The sequence below is a fragment of the Desmodus rotundus genome, chromosome 8 (assembly GCF_022682495.2).
Source record: "Desmodus rotundus isolate HL8 chromosome 8, HLdesRot8A.1, whole genome shotgun sequence".
In the NCBI taxonomy this organism is placed as follows: domain Eukaryota; kingdom Metazoa; phylum Chordata; class Mammalia; order Chiroptera; family Phyllostomidae; genus Desmodus; species Desmodus rotundus.
Genome location: NC_071394.1, coordinates 31617414 through 31639491, shown reverse-complemented (window position 1 = coordinate 31639491; position 22078 = coordinate 31617414). Strand labels below are relative to the sequence as shown.

General features: G+C 41.9%; 1 protein-coding gene across 3 annotated transcripts in view; it reads right to left on the bottom strand.

Moving 5' to 3' along the window:
• Window positions 1–11714, bottom strand: part of CDH17 (cadherin 17) — a 73222-nt gene extending 61508 nt beyond the window's left edge. The window contains exon 1 of one of the 3 annotated variants that reach the window (XM_024572313.4): window positions 11674–11714. Coding sequence is in view for 1 of the 3 variants with exons in the window: in XM_045181732.2 (XP_045037667.2) it covers window positions 6589–6600 (12 nt within the window). In the remaining 2 variants the exon portion in view is untranslated. Of the gene's footprint in view, window positions 1–6588; window positions 6745–11397; window positions 11417–11673 lie in introns of those variants that run through there. The other 2 variants (XM_045181733.2, XM_045181732.2) reach the window with 2 other exon arrangements.
• Between the last annotated feature and the right edge of the window lie 10364 nt (window positions 11715–22078).

The following is a 22078-nucleotide window of genomic DNA, read 5'->3' as shown; positions in this document are numbered from 1 at the left end:
ATGCACAACCACATCAAAATTATGACTAAACTATAGAACAACCATCACTCAGAACTATCAGAAATCAAGTTGAAGGGAAGTCTGACAACTATGGAATTAAAGAAACCACATCTAGCCCTGGCTGGTGTGACTCAGTGGATTGAGTGCCACCCTGAGAATCTAAGGGTCACTGGTTCAATTCCCAGTCAGGGCACATGCCTGGGTTGTGGGCCAGGTCCCCAGTAGGGGACACACAAAAGGCAACCACACATTGACATTTCTCTCCCTCTCGTTCCCTCTCCTTTCCCCTCTCTGTAAAAATAAATAAATAAAATCTTAAAAAAGAAACCACATCCAACCAGACTGAGAGGCAGAGATGTGGAACAGGCTGATTCCACATCCACATGTGGTGGATAAAAATTCAGAAGGGACATCTCAGGAGCAAGAAGTCCAAGGCCAATACCAGGCCCTCCAGCCCAAGTTTCCAGTGCCAGGAAGATAAGTCCCCATAACTTCTGGCTGCAAAAAGTGGGGATTGAGTTGGTGGAAGAAACTGCTGGAATCCCAAGCAGTTCCTCTAAAAGAACTGTACATGGATGTACTCAGACTCATTCCCTCTGAGCTCCAGCACTGAGGTAGCAGCTTGAAAGGCACCAGTGGCTTACAGGGAGAAACCGAAGTGTCTGGCATCAAGGTGAGAGCTGGGGGACAGCTTTCTACAAACAGAAAGGTAGACAGAGGCCATTGTTGCTTTTCTGACCCCTCTCCCCACAGAGATACAGAACTGAAAGATAGGTGCCATATCTGAGACTCCATCAACCTGGCTAACACTATTGCCCTACCCCAGAGATCTCCTGAGACTCGTCCCACCCAACTTATGGGCCCACCCAAGCTGTTAACTGTGACTTTTCCATAAGAATGGCTGGTCTTGGCTCATGTTTCACAACTTCCTAAATCCTCTCAAACAAGCAACAGCCAGCCTCAGTGAGCTCCCAGCCCCTGTACCTCTTGCTAAGTGGCCCCAGGCTCAGCACTAGCAGCAGCCAGCCTAGATTCACAGCTTGGCTTCACCTGGGAATCTCCAAGCCCAGCACAAGTAGCAGCCATCTCAGATTGCTTTATAGCTCAGGCAGAGTGGCCCTGCGCAGAACACAGGTGGGGACTGATCTTGACCTGTACCACCCAGGAAATCCCAGAGCCTGCACATGCAGTGGACAGCTACAGGCCATATCAGAGCACCATCACCCTTCCCCTGCACAGCTGATCCTCCACGGATGGCAAAGGTTGGTGGTCAGTGGTCACAGCCCATCCTTGAAGCTAACTGGTCAGGGTAAATCCCTCCCATCGACCGGCCAACAGCAATCAAGTCTCAACTACAAGAGGAGGGTGTACTCAGCCCACACGAAAGGCACATCTCATGTACCCAGCTTAGGTGATAGAAAGGCTGTGCCACTGGACCCTACAGGGCACCTACTACATTAGACCATGCTACCAAGACAGGGAGTGATAGCAGTTCTACCTAGAAACAAATACAGAGAGGATGCCAAAGCGAGGAGCCAAAGAAACATGGTCCAAATAAAAGAACAGATTAAACTCCAGAAAAAGAATGAAATAAAATGGAGATAAGCGATCTATCAGATGCAGAATTCAAAACACTGGTTATAAGGGTGCTCAAGGAACTTAGTGGGGACCTCAACAGCATAAAAAAAGATCCAGTCAGAAACAAAGGATACACTAAGTAAAACAAAGAACAATTCACAGGAAAACAACAGTAGAGTTGATGAAGCCGAGAATCAAATTAATGATTTGGAACATAAGGAAGCAAAAGACAACCAATCAGAACAACAAGAAGGGAAAAAGAATTTAAAGAATGAGGATATTGTAAGGAGCCTCAGGGACAACCTCAAGCGTTCCAACATAGGGGTGCCAGAAGGAGAAGAGAAAGTGCAAGAAATTGGAAATACATTTGAAAAAATAATGAAAGAAAACTTCCCTAATTGGGTGAAGGACATGCAAGTTCAGGAAGCTCAGAGAATACCAAACAAGATGGAGGCCAAGAGGTCCACTCCAAGACACATCATAATTAAAATGCTGAAGGTTAAAGATGAAGAGAGAATTTTAAAAGCAGCAAGAGAAAAGAAGTTAGTTACCTACAGGGGAGTTCCCATAAGATTGTCAGCTGATTTCCCAAAAGAACCTGCAGGCTAGAAGGAATTGGCAAGAAATCAAAGTCATGAAAAGCAGAGACCTACAGCCAAGATTGCTCTACTCAGCAAAGCTATCATTTAGAATCAAAGGGCAGATAAAGAGCTTCCCAGACAAAAAAAAAACTAAAGGAGTTCATCCTCACCAAACCATTATTATATGAAATGTTGAAGGGACTTATGAAAAAGAATAAGATCAAAATGATGAACAATAAAATCTCAATAAATATATATCTATCAGCAATTGAATCTAAAAACCAAACAAGAAAAACAGGGACAGAATCATGGATATGGAGAGTGTTTGATGGTTGCCAGATGGGACATGGGTGTGGCAGAATGGATGAAGAGGTGAGGGGATTAAGAAGTACAAATAGGTAGTCACAGAATAGCCATGGGGATGTAAAGTACAGTAAATGAAATGGAGTAGCCAAAGAACATATACCCATGACCTGTGAACAGAACGATGGTGTGGGGATTGCCTGAGGGAGTAAGGGGGTGCTGGGTGGAGAGGGGAAAGGGGGAAAAATTGAGCCAAATTAATAGTATAATCAATGAAATATAATTTAAAATAATAATAAAATAAATAAATAAAATTACAAACAATTAAAAAAAAAACCTCTTTCTGTAGTACTAGTTCCTTTATCAGGTAACCCTGGGGCAAGATTCTAATGACAAAAATGTGCAATCACACTCAAGTATGGCAGGTTAACTTTCTGATTTCTGCAATTAAACCATAACTGACAACTTGGATGAACAAGAGAATACAAGAAAAATAAACTTAATTCTAGTTTAATAAGAGATGCCATACCATACAAAATCTCACTCATGAGTTAACTTTTCATAATTAAAACTTCAAAAACTAGCTAGTATTTTGTGAGCACTTACTACGTTAAGGACTTTGGACAACTTATTTCATTTAAATACTGCAAAAATTCTATAAAGTAGGTCCCGTTGTCAGCCCACAGGGCAGGAAAGCAAGCTGGGTGAGGAAAGAAGATCTGACTGCCAAGACCAAACACAGAACCCTCTATGTGAGTAAGACGTGTTCATCTTTAGTTTAAACATTCTTTTTCAAAAAAGATTTTATTTATTTATTCTTAGAGAAATGGGAAGGAAGGGAGGGAAACATCAACATGTGAGAGAGACATAGATAGGTTGCCCCTTGCATGTGCATCCTGACAGGGACCAGGCCAACAACCCAGGCCTGTGCCCTGACCAGGAACTGAACCAGCGACATTTCACTTTTTGGTACGATGCCCAACAAACTGAACTACACCGGTCAGGGCTAGTTTAAACATTCTTTAAGAGCACAGATCTACCATTTTTATTTCTCTTTGTTTGCTTATAGGGAACCGATCAGCATGGCAATGGTGAATGTCTCCCAGCGCTGAATCGGAAACCGATAGGGTGCAAGGCGGCACGCAGGACCCAGGCATGCAGGTCAGCTTTCCCATGAGGAACCAGGCTGGCATTGTACCTAGGCTGCTTTAAGGCTTGCGTTTGCTAAAACTCCCCCACCCTGAGTTGAAACTGCAGATGTTTAATGTATATCTCTGAAGCAACTCCCTAAAGTCTGTGCTAAGCTGTCCCAAGGACGGAATGTAACCAAATCAATCACTTTTATCATTCCCTTGCATTTGCAACATTTTTTCCTTGTTATCTGTAAGAAGTAATCACTTAAAGTAAACCTAAGTATAATGAATGAGAACCTTCTTTGATGTAACGCTACTGGAAAGCAATAAAAGCCTGTCCAGGCAAGGGTCAAGGCATTCTCTCTCAGAGAGTGGCCGTGCCATCCCTGTTTCTCCACAGGACTTCTGCAGTCTGGGTGAATTTGTTCATCGCATCTACAACACACAGACCCCATGGGCCAGAGTCTGCATCACTTTCTAAACAATAAGTACAGGCCCTAATGTTTTAAAATAATTAAAATACAGAAAGAAATTATTGGCTCAGAATATCATGAATAAGAAAATTCACTATGTCAGTTTTATAGAATATTTTAACAGAAATTAAGCTTTCTCTGTGTCATATACATCCTTAAGTGAAAAATCAACTTTGGTGTAATTAATACCTTAACCACTGAGTGACTAACTTCTTTCATTAATATTTCTTGTATCTACGTAAACATTCCTGTTTGTTCTCACAATTAACATAGGTAGATATCCCCCTAACAAACTTCAATACCTCTGTCCTTGTTTGTTCAACGAATAGGCTACAGAACAACTAACCCCATTCTAACTTTGACACCAGGGACTTCCAAACAAATGAAACTTTATGCCAATGAATAAATCTATATGTTTCTACCCATGTAGACTACCACCCATAACAGCACTTATTTGTGGGCCTTTGGAGAAAGGAGCATGGTGATGCTCAGCCTTCTTTCTCAGAGTCATCTCTCGACATGATAGAAAAGTGTGGGTGCACTCTCTCTCCCAGAGAGTTTCTCTGACAGTGGAACAGGAAGTTCAGTTGCTGCCAGAATATATTTTGCCCTTTGGAAAGAAGAAAAAAAAGGGAGGAGGTACTGGAAATGCAACCTTTACCTTGAACAACAATGACTTTTCCCAGGGGTCATCTCGGCAAGTTTCCAAGGATGCCACATGCAACCTCACCAAAAGACTTAATGTAAAACATCAGAGGGGCTTTTAAATGCCTCATAAAAAAAGTAAACCCCCATTGTTTTATCATTCTCTTATATTGTTGGGCCCACTTCCTTAGCATAGAATTAGTTGCTGTCTTGCACAATGAAAAATATAATTATTGTAGCTTTATAGGGTTTTCCCCCCTAGAGAATAAAATAGCAACTTCTCACTTTGAGTCACCTACTTGAACTTTCTCATGGAAAGGAGAGCTAACAACCCTGAGTTCTTTACATGCTTATCTAATTTACTCTCAGAACTATGTGGTTTGGCAAGTATCTCCATTTTATAGATGAGAAAATTAAGGTTCAGAGAGTTCTAGCAATCTGCTCAGTGCCTGCTGGCTGGCAAATGATAAAACTGGCCTAACCCACTGCCCAACCCTGACAACTCATAAACTATAACTTGTAAACCATGATAAACCCTTACTCAGTAAAGGACTCACTTTGTTTCCTGATGGGAGCTGAATTCATCCATTTTCCTTGTCATCTAAACATGTACTTTCTTCTTTCAAACTGTTTCTCACTTGCATCCAAGTTTTTGAAGAAAAGTACAGATAAGCAAATATCAGAGAATGCATTGTCCTTCCAATCTCTCACTTCATATCCCCCGTCACAGAGGGCATTTGTCCCTAGCAAGTCAACCTATTGTAATAAAGAAGAAACTGAAACGGCATAGGCACTGGACTTTTGAAGGCACCGATATGCTGTATGGGACTTGAAGTCTCAAAATAGCCACCGATTAGCAGATAGTACATCCACCTGTGGGGCTGAACGAAGTACCATAAGCTGACATATGCTCACATCAAGGCTTGCTGTCCCTGTGAAAGCAGGCTTCTCGCTGTTTTTAAATTCTCATTCTACTACTTTTACGAAAGGCTTCTTTTCTCTCGTGCATTTCTCCTCCCCCACTGTATCCCAGACCGTTGTAAGAATTGTAAATTGAGTCTCATTCTCTGAGGAATACTCGGAATGTTCAGTGTTTGAAGACCACGTCTGAGAGAAGGCACTGTCAGAATGAGATTCCATCCCCAATTTGTAGGATAAAAGAGCCAGAACCTTAAGGCCAGGTATTTTCATATTTTAATCACAAAGTATGGGAGTAATACTCATTTAAACATCCAAAAGCTCAACCTTTCCTTAATTCCACCATCAAGTTTGATTCAACCGAAGCCGCTTCATCAAATGAATTTATGACAGACAGATGAACAAAAAGGTCAGTGGTGGGGAGGGGAGAATGGTGGGGAGACATGGAGACAACTGTATTTGAACAACAATTAAAAATATATTTTTAATATATATAAATATATATATTTACATATATAATATATGTAAATTATGCTCCACAAGCAAAACTTGTCACACCAGGAATAAACTTTGCTTCCCAGCAATACTACATAGCATCCCTCAAGAAATAAATTTGTCCAGAGATTTTTTTTAATCCTCAACCAAGGATATATTTATTGATTCTAGAGAGAGAGTAAGGAAGAGAGTGAAAGAAAGAAACATTGATGTGAAAGGAAAACATCAATCAGTTGTCTCCCATACCTGCCCAAATGACGGCAGAACCCGCAACCTAGGTCTGTGCCTTTACCGGGGATCAAACATGCAAACTTTTGGCACACGGGACAACAGTCCAACCATCTGAGCTGCACCAGACAGGGCTGTCCAGAGACTTCTCAAGTACCCCCTTCCACAATCTTTTTTCTTTTTCATTCTTGAAGAAATATGTTATCAACATAGTAAAGACATATCAACACTTACCTTTCTGTACATAAATAACAAACTGTTTGTTAAAAGTTATTTTCTTCCATTCAGCTGTTGAGACTCTTGCTGGGACTTGAGTATCTCCCCAGAGGACACTCTGTCTGCACTGCTCTGCTCCAGAAGCCTCTCCCTTCACCTTCAGTCAAACATTAATCATTGACTGGTTTTATTGATTTTCAGGAACCATCGGATGTCATAAAAGGTTTTATTACATTCACTCCAGGAAAGAAATGGATTTGTACCAAAAGAAGTTAATTCACAACTAATACATCTCAAAACAGGTTTCTGAATTTTTGAGTGTAGATAAAATTAGAAGACAAGGAGAAGTTAAAGCATAAAAACTTTCTGTTTATTGAACTATCTTTAGAGTATGAGTTCCATGATCTCAGGGAGCAGTTCTCCACATTCTGCAGCACCACCCCAGCACTTAGCGGTGTTGGCACAGAAAACTCAACTGACTAATATTTGAGTAGATTCTCTTTCGAATACACAGAACAGGATGCCATGTCTGAGCAATGACCCTTCATTGATAACCAGCCACAGGAGACATAGGAAATGACTCAGAAGGCACCGTCAAAGACACACTCTGCAGCTGCCACTGAGACCCTAGAGTGCCCTTCAAAGTCTGCAAGAAGCAGAAGTAGCCTTCACCTAAAACTCAAACCAAGTCCTTTCTGGAGGAGAAACTGGTGCGTGACATGACCACGGTCTTTCCTGCAAGCTGGGCTTGGGCCAGAACAGAAGTTGCTCTCAGCAACCCCCACCCCCAACTTAGACACCATCTGATTACAATCGATGCTCATTCTGACACAAATCGGCTCTCGTCTCTTGCCTCCTGCTATGGGCTGGTTCGTGACATAGGTTGTTGTCCTGCCCTGGTCCATCACGTGAAGTAATCTCCCGTTCCCGGTAACGTCGATGTGCTAGCACCCAGGACTATCCCCCACTTTACCTCACATAACTCTTTGGCACCTGCCAAGCTGTGCAGGGATCCATTTCATCTTGCAACCACCCAAGACATGCCTTCTACGTAAGTTTCCCTTTATAAACTCTGTGAATTACCAGAATGGACAGCCTCTTTCTTCAGTCTTTCCCAGCCTGCTGCTCCCAGGGACAGACCTTCAGTCTCAGGACTTTTCCCTGGCTCTGCATGTACTAATTGCCTTCTTCTCACAATTCTGAGAATGGATTTACCTAAGAGCAAGTTACTTTTTCCCCACTCAAAACAATATTTCCAATTAAGCAATAAAAGCCAATAGCTCCAGGTTTCTTAAGTCAAGGCCTCTTTTAGACTGATTTCTGATTCGCACCCCACAGTCACTTTGGGAATCTACACTGAAGATGAGAATCAATGTTATTTTTGTATCGAATGTGTTACTCTTTATCAGTGTTTCCGTTGACCTTCTGATATTCACTTCCGGGTTTCTCCTGAGCGTTGTATGTTTTCCATTTGTCTGTAGGTATGCGCTGAGCACCATGAAAGCACAAGAGCACAGCCCACTGTCTGGACAGGCTCCCTCCTTCCCCGGCCCCTGAGAAGACTCCATGAAGTCAGTAAGGCTAAGCAGTTCTCAAATTCTTAACACATCTGCCTTCCCATTCGCTGAATAAAATGACCTTGTTCTATAAAATCAAATAGCTTCCACCTATGTGTTTCACATTCTGGAATCATTGACAAGCATCTCATGGCATTGCTCTAAAGCACAGGCGGCAAACGCAAGGCCCGCGGCCAAACCCAGCCCTCCACCTTGGTTTATCCAGCCCGGCACCTTGTTTCTACCGGGCAGCAGCACCGAGCTCTCGCCTAACTGTTAAGGAATCTTTACATTTACACAGTCCTAAAATGACATTCGGCCCTTTGAAGGCAACCACGAGGCTGATGTGGCCCCCGGTGAAAATGAGTTTGACATCCCTGCTCTAAAATGAGTTTGCTTCTTGTTTGGAAACTTTTAAATGTATATGTAAAAAGTGCTTTTAAATCAATAAAGTTTTTAAGTGTGTACATGTATCACTTTTAGACATTGTTTTTCAGCAATATTACACAACTATGTTTATGGCATATTGGAAAATTGGTTTAAAAATATGTTTTTTCGTTTAAACTTTACAACATGTTCATGAAGTAGAGTCCATATTACAGATAGAAAACAGGGGCACGAAGGCGTGTGCCTCGTTCTGCCCGAGTCATGCAGTCTGTGACTACAGAATCAGGCCTCTGCCCCTGGGCCGTCTGATTCAAAGCCCGATTTACCTATTCCACCAATGAACACCGAAAACATGAAGCAAGGTAAAAGCCACGCGGAGAAGACCAAATACTATATGATTCCACTCACATGAAATGTCTAGCATAGGCAAGTTCATAGAGACAGGAAGTAGATTAATGGCTGCCTGGGGTCAGGGAATGTGGTTTGTGGGTGGTAGCTGAAGAACATGGGGTTTCTTTTTGGGGCGATGAAAAAAAAATGTTCTAAAATTGTTTGCAGTGATTGTTGCACAACTCTGTGATTATACTAACAAACGAATTCACTTTAAAAGCATAAATGTTCTGGTATGTGAATTTCATCTCAATAAAGCTGTAACCAACAAAAAAGGAAGATCTATTTCCTACAACCGATCCCACCCTGATATGAATACACAAGACAGAAGCTAAACACTTTCAGTCGCTCCAATCCAGTCACTTCAGAACACATCACTTTTGTTCTAATAACACGGATGTTTCAAAGATTTTTAATCATTTGATTTCATTTGAACACATTCATTTTTACTTATTATTTGTTCTCTCTTTTATGTTTTACTTTTTAAAATGTGAATTAAAACATTTCAGGACGTGAAGATTATCCCTGCCCTGAGCAGAGAAGGAGGGAGACAATAATGTGACCACAGAGCCCTTCAGTCTCACCTGGTCTTTCAGCTCAGGAAGTTCAACACCAGATAAACTCTTTCACCTCACCGACCGCTCCAAAAGGAAGACTATTTTTCTACATGACGACGCCTAGTAACCTGAGAGACGGGGGCCAGATTTTACTTCCTTAGGGCTTTCCACTCAGGATAATGTTAAGCCTAGCCCCAGTAACAATCTAGGAGAATTTCGGGAAAAGCCCTATTATCTGAAGCCTGAATTTCCCCCCTGTTACATGAGAAAACGCAGAAACCGAAATTTCACATCAGTGATCCACTCAATTCCACTGGCTGCACCTGACCTCAGGAGAGCCCATGGTGCTGCGGAGGGCGAGGGAAGGCCCGGCTTCCTAGTGAACGCTTATACCCTTTCAGCCTCCCTGTAGCAGGCCTGGAGGAGGCCCAGTAGAGCAACCTTAGTTAAATTAATGGGGTTCCTTTTACCCCACGTGCGCTTGGTTTCAACCTGATTTGACTGACCAGTATCTCAGAAAGGCAGATCCCAGAGGGATTCTTTCAGGGGTTTTTTGTTTGGGGGAAAGGGGTTACTTCCTGATATCTCCAATTCTGCTCCCTGAGCATGAGTTAATGGACACCAAGGACAGGAGGCCACCGATTCCCTCTCGGAGAAGGGGACTCGAGCTCTGGGGGACCGAGGTGGAAGCGGTCACACTCCCTTCTTGGGTGGTTTAGCACAAACTTTAGGTCACAGTTTCCTGCCTCAGGGCAGGGTGGGGGAGTTTCAGCCAAAGAAAGGCTCTTTTTTCTTCTATTGCTTATGTTCCAGAGACATTGAAATTAAGAACAATCTAACAATAGCCAGGGGGGAGTGGGGTGGGGACAGTGGGAAGAGGGGATTACAGGAACTACTATAAAGGACACATGGACAAAATCAAGGGGGAGGGTGGAGGTGGGGGAGGGAGGTGGGTTCAGCTGGGGTGGGGTGGAGGGATGGGGAGAAAAAGCATACAACTGTAATTGAATAACAATAAAAATTTTAAAAATAATAAATAAAATAAAATATTTATACAAATAGCAAAAAAAAAAAAAAAAAAAAGAAAGGCTCCTGGACGCCCAGGGGGGACACAGGCCAGACTCCCAACGGGAGAACCCATCCGTGGGCGTGGGTCCCGCCCGTCCGGGGCCCACTCCACACAGCACAGAACCGTGGTTGGCCCCCCGGACGGCCCCAGGTCCCCAGTTCATCCCTGGGCACTCTGCCTCTGCGGTGGTGGGAGACCGGCTGGGAAGTGTGGTCCTCGGGAAATCGCACGGTCCTCTGGGTGGCAGGGAGGGCTTCCAGTTCCCCGGTCACGAGCCCAGGGACGGAGTAAACAAGGGGCATTGCCTAGAACCAGGCTTATACACCAATGAATTTACATGACAGGTGGATTTACCTTCTCCGGATTAGCACTACATAAAAGAAAACCTGTAGCAGGTAACAACACAGGACTTGTCTGTAAGTTAACTGAAATCCACTGCTCTTTTCAATCCCCTGAAAGAGTTTTCTGAATACAAATACTAAATTTGTAGTATCAGAGCTCTCAACCCTGTCTGCACAAATCAAAGGGATTAAGATTTGATTGGTCTTTGATGAAACCTGACAGTAACATTTTTAAAGTTCTCCTCGCAGCAAACAGCTGAGGTTGAGATCCTCCAGGTCAATGTCGAGCCTTTGCCAGGCACTCCCCATATTATCTCATTTAATCTTCACAACAACCCTGTGATGTAGGTATTATTAGTATTATCTTACATATAAGGAAATTGAGGAACAAAGAAGATAAAAGTAGATTCTTCAAGGTTTGAATCTAGGCCTGAATTTTTTTTAGAACAGCAAAGCACTTAACAGCTCCCCTCATCTGAGTTCCAGTAGGAGTGTTCCGATCACGTCTCATGCACCCCTCTACTCACCCACAAGGATCAGCGATCAGACAGGGCGGGCTCAAGTCCCCTAAGCAGATTGATCAGCTCCCAGATCCACAGCCACAATATCAATACGTCCACCTCAATAACATTCCCACCAGCCATCCCTCCCTTTCTACTTTTTCTGACAGTTCCATCACTGGGAATCCTGTCCCAACTGATAAACCTGCCCAGGGATCATTTCCACGAACAAATAACACCAACCACTTGGTCCCAGGGACAAATGTCCCCTCCAGCTGATCCCCCCTTAGATTCCCTCCTGACCTCCTTTGTTATCAAGCAGTAGTATCGCTTGGCTGACAAAGATCCAGTCACTCTCTTTCAGCTGGTCTGGAGGAGCGAATGAGGAAGTGGTTAGCTGCACTGTAGTTCAACTGAGAGCTAACGAGGAAGTGGTTAGCTGTACTGCAGCTCAGCTCAGACAAGCTGGGTCTAGCGACCAATCCTATTCAAAGTGTTGCAAATGACACCAAGTGCCCCTCACCCCCAGCAGTACCAGAATTATTCCTGACTCGGTGGGCTCTCTCAAATGTACCACCCCCTGGATGGAGCATTCTGTCTATTGCTGGGGTATAGTGTGGTTCCCAATACATCGATGCTGAGCTGTTGACATTTCCTCTGGAATTTAACATTCATTGGTCTACAGGGACCTTGAACCTAGAACATTAATTTTCTTCTGTCTTTGAAATACAGAGCTCTTTGGTTCTTTTCTTTTTTGTTCACAAAGCAAAGGGATGTAGGGAGAATTACCAGGGAGCCCAGTCACGTCTCCCATCTTCATCCAGATCCCTAGTAAGTCACTGACTATTAAGGCAGAGTGTTCAAAGCCACAGACTTTGGAGACTGGAAAATAGGGACAGTGCTTTTCTTTGACTTCTATATGTCTCACCAGCATAGATTTGGAAATCTTTGACTAGACCTTCAGTATTACACCCCTTACTCTGTGTTCATAATTGCAATAGCCTAATCAACGTGTCAAACACAGATAGCATAGGAATCTTTGTTAGGGAGCTCTGAACTCCGTCAAAAAAAATGGTACCAAGATATTAAATTGAAGGTGGAAACTGGAGATCACAACATTTCCCATTAATTACTTTTTCTAAAAAGCCTTTCAACTCCACTCTATCTGCCTTAAGAGCAGTTTCCCATGTGTCTCCCAGCCACATTCAGACCAAAAACAAACGGCAATTGGCCTCATATGTCACAAGCCTAAGTGACAAGGAAGCTGGTCACCCTATCTCATGTTATTCACAAGGTTACTAGAAAACTAAAATTAAAACCTGGCATCATTTACACACCAAACCGAAGACAAAGGAAGCCACAGAAACTTAAGCTTGAGTCTTTGTATAAGTTTCTATTTAAAAAGCTAAAATACAGGAAACATCAGCGAGAAAGCTTGAGATAAGTCATCAGACATCATCGTGAACATGATTTGAACACATCGTTTCTCACCAAACAACTTCTGGCAGTGTGATTTCTATTAGTAGCTGACGAGACAGTTGCCCTGACTCTGTAGCCCTGTAGCTATGTCTTCGTACTTTGTGGGGCCTACAACTCTCCTGAGCAGAAACTTGCACAATTTTCTAATGAAGCCTATCGAATTTCTCCAAAAGTTATTTTGCCACCTGAAGTGTTCATCTACTAGATTTAGGGATGGGCCCCCATTCTTGCCTAACTATTTTCTCTGATAATTCAACAGTCACCCTGATGATCTCTATTTAGTAAATGTGTATTTTGTGCCAGGCCCTGGGGAAAGTACTTGACTTACATTAGCTCTAATGTGCACAAGTCTGAAAGGTAGGTACAATCGCCAACCCCCATTTAAAATTGAGGAACTAAGGCCCAGAGAAGTCAAAGATCTAGCTCAAGGTCACAAAGTTGGCAGATTACAGAGCCGGCACTGGAACTCAGATATGCTGACTCAAGGTCTTCGCCACTGTGTACACCGCTCCTGGTTAATAGGGATGTCCTAGTCACAGCTCCTTCCCTGGACACCGTGGCAACACCCTTTCTCTGATCATTTGGCCTTGAGTGGCTTTACTGCCACCAACCAAAAGAGGCCTTAATATACAACCAACTCTGTTTTAGGACAGTTTTCAGAAAGCTATAGAGAATTTATGCCAAAACTAAAATTGTTGGTTTGGGTGAGGTCTCTAATGTTCAGGTAGGCAATGTTAAGCCAACTCTACTTTCATGTGCTCCTAACTGTGCATATAACTATGTCTTGGAGGGGGCATATAAGTTCACTCGGACGTCTCTGTCCAAACGCAGCGCTCTCCGCTTCAGAAGCTTCCTGGGCTCCGCGGGCTCTCCTGAGCTAGAGGAAGACACCGGGTGGTTGCTTCCCTTAGCATTTTCTAATTTTAAATTATGTCAGTGGTGCTGTGTGGAGAGGAGCTCTAGGGTCACAAGGAAGTTTCTCTGAAAGTTGTTTTTCAGTAAGTAAATAAAGTGAGAATGATAGAATTCAAATAGTACCAGTTGGGGAGAGGTGAGGGGGTAGAGAAATTGAGCAAAAAGGAAAAAGAATTCATGGATGTGGACAACAGTGTGGGGTATAAGGGGACTAAATGGTAGTGGGGGGAAATACAATGAAGATTAAATTAAAAGAAAGCAAATATTACCATTTTGCAAGCCCTCACTAAAATGAGTCTAGGCAAAGATCATCAATGAATGCCACATCACAGATAGACATTGGTCACAATATACCCCCTGATAAAATCATGCAGCACTACTTCTACGGGGTTTTTGTAGAAAAGAACTGCACCTGAATCGGGTCCAACCTCTGATCCTAAGAGGGTGGATCATACAATGTAAGAGACAGTCTCTCTGCAATGATTTTATAGAAGATGCTGGAACATTCCCTATAGGACATTTTTTACATCCATCATTGATAAAAGCTCACTTAGTCAAGACTTTTCTACAGGGGTTTAAGTTAATGTGGTCGGTCTATAGCTTTCTGCTGGAATTAATTTGATTCAAGGATAGATGTAGAAGGCACAGAAGACTATCTATAGTCAGATATCAAATGCTTCAGGCTGTGTATGACACTTGAATTCTCTCATTTCAACATTTTGTAATAGAAAAATTTTCAAACATAAACAGAAGTAGAAAGAATCATGTGATGACCCTCATGTACCATCACCCAACTTCCGCAATTATCAGCTCATGTCCAATCTTGTTTCATCTGTGTTCCACCTGCACACACGACCCCCTTCCCTCAGAGCATCTGCGTTGGCTTCTTAGGGAGGAAAATATGGTGGTCTTGTCCAGAAGCAGCTCTCCGGCCAACTTCGCTAAGAGCACAGTGAAAACAATTGATAGAGTAGAAAAAATAAAAGCAACATACAACAGAGACAAGGTTGATATACTTAATGTATATAAGCTTCTTAAAATAGAAACAGAAAGAGCAAGTAATTCCTTAAAGTACACAAATGGACAAGAAATATGAACAGTTCATAGAAAAGAAATGCAAATGGCCCTGAAACATATTAAAATAAAAACTTTATCTCACTATAAATAAGAAAAATATAAATTAAAAATTATTTCTTACCTACCAGATTCACAAAAACCCAAACTACATGTCCTGTTGAAGAGGCTGGGAGGAAACAGTTATTCTCACACATTGCTACTGGGAATGAAAAGTGATACAATCCCATGGATGGGAATGTGGCAATATTGGCAAAATTACATTTACCCTTTGTCTTAGGAATCTGACCTCTAAGAATATATACCATAGGTATGCTGGAAAAATTATCCAAAAATGTGTATATAAGATTATTTATTGTAGCACTAGCTAGTGTTAAAAAAAAGGAAACAAACAGAGGATTGATGATTAGAATGATAGAACATTTCAACAACCAAGAGATAGTACAGCAAGAAATGATTGTCTGGAACCAAGAAGATATACAAATACAAACTCAAAGAAGTTAGATTTTAAAAACCTGCAATACTAAATTCAAATTCAAAATGTTAGCAGAAACTCATGATGTATTTTCTCCTAAATATTTATCAGTCTGTCCCCTGAAACAGCCCAGAAACAATGACCATCTCTTAAGCAATAGGCAGCCCAAAAGCCAGCTTGTGATCTTTAAATATCATTTTTCACAAAAAGAAGTAAGCCTAGTTGGAGAAATTGCTGATTCGAGGTCTGGCACAAGAAATGGATAAAATGTGCCTAGAACATTTATCATACCAGGCAGCAAGGAAGTCACACCACCAGGGTTCTATCAAAGGATTCAGAAGCCAAGAGGAAGATGCTCTCACTAGGAAAAGATGGAAAATTTTGAGAACCAGTAAGAATACTAACTGCAATGAATTAAATACCCATGAGGTCATAATTATACTCAACAACAAAAATTTATTGATCATCTTTGGAGGATACTAGGGGATAGATTCATTATTCTGAAAACATGTAAAGACAAGGCAAGAATCCAGGATTTAACCTGCCCTTGCTGTACAAACTCTATCTCAGGGTAACCAAATAGTTTTTTTTTAAGATTTTATTTATTTATTTTTAGAGAGGGGAAGGGAGTGAGAAAGAGAGAGAAACATCAATGTGTGGTTGCCTCTCACATGGCCTCTACTGGGGACCTGGCCCGCAACCCAAGCATGTGCCCTGACTGGGAATTGAACCAGTGACCCTTTGGTTTGCGGCCTGCACTCAATCCACTGAGCTGTACCAGCCAGGGCCCACACAGTTTTTAAGGAAAACTTTCTCTTTATAGAAATCTCCCAGCTTATAAATGAAGGAATGATAGCGTTAGAATGTTACCATTTTGAAACCCCTACTGAAACAATGGATCTACACCAGGGTGATGAACTACAACAAATAAACAGCTATTCATTCTGTGCAATACCACTTACAAAGAATTCTTGATAAAAAAAAAAAAGTACCTGAATCAATCAAACGTCATGGCCAAAGCTCTGTGAGAGTACATGGGGGTCATTACCTTATTCTCTTCACTTTTATGTGTTTGAAATTTTCTATTACAAAATGTTAAAATGAGAAAATTCACATCATACACACACACACACACACACTCACAGGCACATCCCCACTTTCCCTACCTTCCTGCCTCTGTTTTTGAGCAGATGATCTGGGTCAGTGATGGCTGAGTGTGAATCTTTGTTTAAACCAGCGATTTTCACCCTTTTTCATCTCATGGCACATATAAACCAATTACTAAAATTCATCAGCGAACCAAAAAATATACTTCATTGTTTGCCGATCTGAAAAAATAAAAGATGTAATTCTGATTCATTCATACCAGGTGGCTGTTGTCGTGTTGGCTGTTGTCATTTTTTATTTGACAGTCTGAGGGAAAAGAGGTCAGGGCCTCTAACTAAATAGTCAGGTACTGCATGTACTAAAAATTCTTCCACAGTCAGTGTGCTGAGGCACATCAGTTGAAAATCACTGGTTTAAAAAAAATCAAAGCATTTACTTCTTTAAAACATTAATGAGCATATTTGATTTAGAAAGTGGCCTGAGATGAGACTATTCAACTAGAACATTATGTGCTAATCCTCTTATTTCACCTTCTGGATTTGGCCTTTCAGAAAATTTAAATGAAGTCTCCTGAATAGAAGGTAAATTTGGAGGTCAAGGTACTCAAATACAAGTAGTGAAATATAAGAACTCTTCTTTGCCAGCGTGTAAATAATGTAACGCCTGAGCTGGGATGCGTGGCCAGGTGGACACAGAGTGAAACAAAACCCACGTGCAGACACAAGAGCCCGTGACCCGGGAGAAAGGGGGGCTGTGGAGGGAAAGGATCCTATTGTCCGCTTGAGCCAAAGCCTCGGGAATTTGCAGGTACTGTGGGGACGTCTTTGGCCTTTCACAGCTTGATTTGAGGTTCTATATATTTCTAATGACCAGGGAAATCTGAGCTGATGATGGATGGGAAGTATAAGCAATTATACTAATTGCCATTTATGAATTCTCATTCCAGACCATGTAGTAAGCATTTTATATTAATTACCTCGTGGAATCTTCACAACCCTTCCCTTCCCCCATGAGAGAAGCATTAACACTGCAATTTTACAGAAAAGAAAAAGGAAGTTCAGAGAGGTCGAGAAATTTTCTCAGGGCCACATAGCTGGTAAATGACTTAGTTTGCCCTCTAACTAGGGAAGCCCGCCTGCAAAACCCTTTCTCCACCATCTGGGCTTGGCAGGCCATTGGGCAGAACTTTGGACACCAATAGCTGATGTTATTGCAGGGGTCATACACAAAGCATTTCCTGAGTGAAAATCCTAACCCTTGAAATAAAGACAACAGCACTATCCAGGAAAGGATGAAAACCTTATTACGGAAGGCAAGTGAGTTCAGAAGACGATTCACGCTTCAGTCAGTTATGTGGCAGCAAATCCAGGGCAAAAGCGTTCAGAAAGCCCAGCAGGTGCGGGTGGGCAATGCGTAAGGAGGGAGTGTATTACCCAGATCCTTTTTTCCCATCACTTTACATCACTTTTATTATTTTAACAGTTCTTTTTTTATTGTATTTTTTCCATTACCATTTAGCCCCCATTATACCCTCTTCCACCTCCACCCACCACCCTCCCCCCAGCAATCACCACACTGTTGTCTGTGTCCATGAGTTCTTTTTCTTTATTGCTCGATTCCTCCCCCTCCCAACCTTCCCCCATGCTCAGAGCTATCAGTCTCACATCACTTTGAAATACATTGCGAATATTTTTATAGACAAATGTAGCCCCTTTTCCCCTGTGGCAAGTAATGTAATAAAAGCTCATTTATTTAGCATCCTATTGATTAGAAAGTAGTGATCCAATCCAATGAGAATTGATGACTGTAAAGATGACCCAAAGGCACTGAGATATCCTAAAGAGGCTTATGACTCATCAAAATGCAATTATATTCCAGAGAGGCAGAGTGTTAAATACGTCTTATTGAATTAAATTTATCTGGCAACTGCTCAGCTGCATATGGTTATAAGAAATCTATATAAACAGAATATTTGATTAACCAGAATAACACATTCTCTGACCACACTGGCTTTTCTGCCATTGAATCTTGATAAATATGACCTCTGCCATACATACATATTTATTCCATCACATGGAGCTTTTGGAGAAGACAAGCTTAAAACTGAACCAAAAAGAATGTGGTTGAAAATGATCTGGAGACAGCCCTTTCCAAGTAGGTCATTTCTAGGGGGAAATTTAACACTACAGCTTGGGAGCCTGCAGTGATTACCCAAGACATTGGGAAGGCCTCCTAAACCTATTGTCATTTTAAAGGAAATAACATAGGTAAAGCCCTGTATATGCCCAATAATTGTTTAAAACCCCTAAGTGACAGCTATTGTTACTATTATCCTATTAAAATTACAACAGCATGATCCTTACCTTGTAGGTCATTATAATGGAACCACGTTAGTGGAAACTGGCTTGAGTTGTCTTCTGTTTTGTCTTTACGAGTGGGTGTGTGGCTTTGGTATGATCCTTACCTTGTAGGTCATTATAATGGAACCACGTTAGTGGAAACTGGCTTGAGTTGTCTTCTGTTTTGTCTTTATGAGTGGGTGTGTGGCTTTGGTCTTAGTTTAAAAGTCACGTGACCATAGTGCTATCTAATAATCACCATCTATTCCCTGTTTTATCCTTTTAGTTCATCCTAAGTAAGCAAATAAATGAAAAGCCGACACAAGAAAAAAGACTATTCCTGAAATAGAAAAGTGGGTGACCCCTGTTGTCTAGTGAAATCATTCAGCTGATAGAAGGAAGCGGAGAATACAAATGTCCTCCCTGTCTCTCCATCCCTGGGTCAGTTGGGGTTCCCAATAGAATGTGTATCTATATGAAAAGAAATGTCTTTTAAGGAGTTGGCTCATGCAACCATGGAGGCTTGCAAGTCCAAAATCTGCAGGGCGGGCCAGCAGACTGAAGAACCAGGAAGAGACAAGGTTGCAGTTCAAGTCCAAAGGCCATGTGCTGACAGAATTTATTCTTCCTCGGGGGAGGTCAACCTTTTGTTCTATTCAGGCCTTCAGGTGATTGGATGAGGCCCACACACATTAGGGAGGGCAATCTGCTTTATGAAATTTAAATGTTAAGTGTGTCCAAAAACAGCCTTATAGAAATACCCAGAACAATGTTTGAGCACATATCTGAGCTCCATGGCCCTGCCAAGTTGACAGATAAAATTAACAATCACAATCTTTCTCCCTCTCCCTCTCTCTCCCTCTCTCTCTCTCTGTCTCTCTCTCTCTCTCTCTTTCTTTCTGTCTTACACACACACACACACACACACACACACACACACACTGGAGCAACATTCATCACAAAATGAGGGGGAAAAGCCTCTAGGTAATGCCAAACACGAGTGTTATTGTGCAACCCTCCAAAGGGGCCACATGCCTGATGAGAGTATCACTGAATCAATTCCAAGGTATGATTATATTTCTTCTTCTTCAATGAGGAAAACAATTCATTGATTCAGGAAACAGTCATTATTTATCTAAGATGCCATATTAAAAACCTCTGAGGTATATATTGCCATATCCCTACTTCACAGATGAAGAAACTCTTTTCAGTTAAGTGACTTGCCCTAGCATCCATCAGCTAGTAGATAGAAGAATCTAAATTTGATCACGATTCCTCCAAGTCCATATCACTTGTGATTTCTCTTCATGCTGCCCCGGAGGTAAGGGGAAAAAGATCAGGAAAATGCCTATACCAGAAGAAACCTGTGATAGTAAGTGTGTAGTATTACATGGTGTTGCATGATATAATCTCCAGTTAGGGGAATCATGGGGAAGAGTACTCATGCAAATATATACCCAAGTCTGTGGACTGCAAACCATACCTCTTCTTCTAAAGAGATTCAGCAGTACTTTGACATATTTCCCAATCTGTCACACCCTCTTAACAATCTCACTGTCAGGGATTTTTACTGAGGCCCTGGAAGGGCTCTCACCCAGGCAGATGACCTGGTCTCTTATCTCTGCCAGCCCCAACTGTGACTAACGGTTGCTTGTAGCTTGTGGCAGAGCTGTTCCAAAGAGCCACTAAGAGGCAAGGAGCCAACAGCCAGGCTGCTTTTTGACCTGTAACTGGCCCCTTCTAGCACCCTGGGACCCACACCAGCACTCCCCTTGGGAAACCATGTCTTTGGCTCATGCTCAGAACCACCCTTATTTACAGCTCAGTGTCCTGGGGAGGAAACACTGAATTGGAAAAACATAAGACAGGGATTATAATAGAATCACTTGTGCTGTTCACTTTTCAAGTTTGCATTGGTATTTGGGCTGCAATAGCAGCCTATCTCTTTCTTCTCCCTGTGCCCCCAGACAGCCTTAGACCTGCTTTTGTCCAGTTTCTAATCTCCAAGTGGGACGAAGAGGCTGCGTGCTTGGCAGAGCCACAGGCGTGCCAGATGCAGACATGAAAATCACAAACCAGCCCATGGGATACAGCCCAAGAGGCACATCCAGAGCAAGCCAGATCTGACACGGCCGTCTTCTGTCTTCCCACAGGAGGATCTGTCTTCCCCTCTGCAGTGCCTCTTGCTGCAAACAGTGGCCCACTGTTTGCACATTTGCCAAACCTCTGAAAATCAAGGCTAATCTGAAAAACAATGCAAAGGCAGTCAGTGCTAAGCCAAGGCAGCTGTGTGCTGGTGGTAAATTATTGCTGACAAGAGGTAGTCTAGGTAGTCCAATGCAAAGGTAATGACCAGACACCAGAAAAGTGGTCGCCTCCACTCAAAAAGCACACTGCCAGCAATAGGCAGTGACCAGAAGAGGATTCCTAATAAGATAGTCCTGCACTGGAAAGAAGATAATACTACTGGGGTGGCCAAAAAGGCCATTTAGTTTTTTCCATAAAATAAAAGACACATTTTTTCATTTTTACCAATTACTTTATTGATTTGGATATTTTGAGTATGTTGGCTATCTCCCTCATGGTAGAACATTGATTGTTCCTAATCAATGTCTCAATTTGATCACTGTTAACTTCAACTAGTTTACCGGACTAGTTTACGTGGAGCATCGTCCAGAGAGAAATCTCCTGCATGAAACTTTGCAAACCACTTTGACACATTCGATCAGTCACAGCACCTTCTCCATACACTGCACAATTTTTGTGTGTGTGTTTCAGTTACATTTTTACCTTTCTTGAAATAATAAAGCATAATGTGCCAAAAATGTCATGTATATCTTCCATCTTCAGTATTAAAATGGCTATAGGAAAATTCACCAATTTTGATGTTTTTTTAAATTCACGCTGATAGGACAGCTGTCACAATACAATCTAACAAAATTGTTTTGAATGAAGTTAAAGACAACTAAGCACTAGTAGAGCCATCTTATAGAAAAAACCAAATGAACTTTTTGGCCAACCCAGTGCATTGACTCATTCAGATCTTAAAATGACACTATGAGATATATACATAATACCATTATTGCTGCTTTCTAGATAAGGAAATAAGTAAACTTGCACAAAGCAACACAACTAGTGAAGTGGTTCTGTCAGGACTTGAAACTAGGAAGATTGACTCCCAAGTCTAAAAACTTAGCCACTCTACTAGACTGCATTCTAACTTTATAATGTCTTAATGCTTATGAGACTTATCTGGGCTGTTGAAATTTGTCATTTTTCATTCTCCCATCATATTTTGCATAATATCACATACATTGGT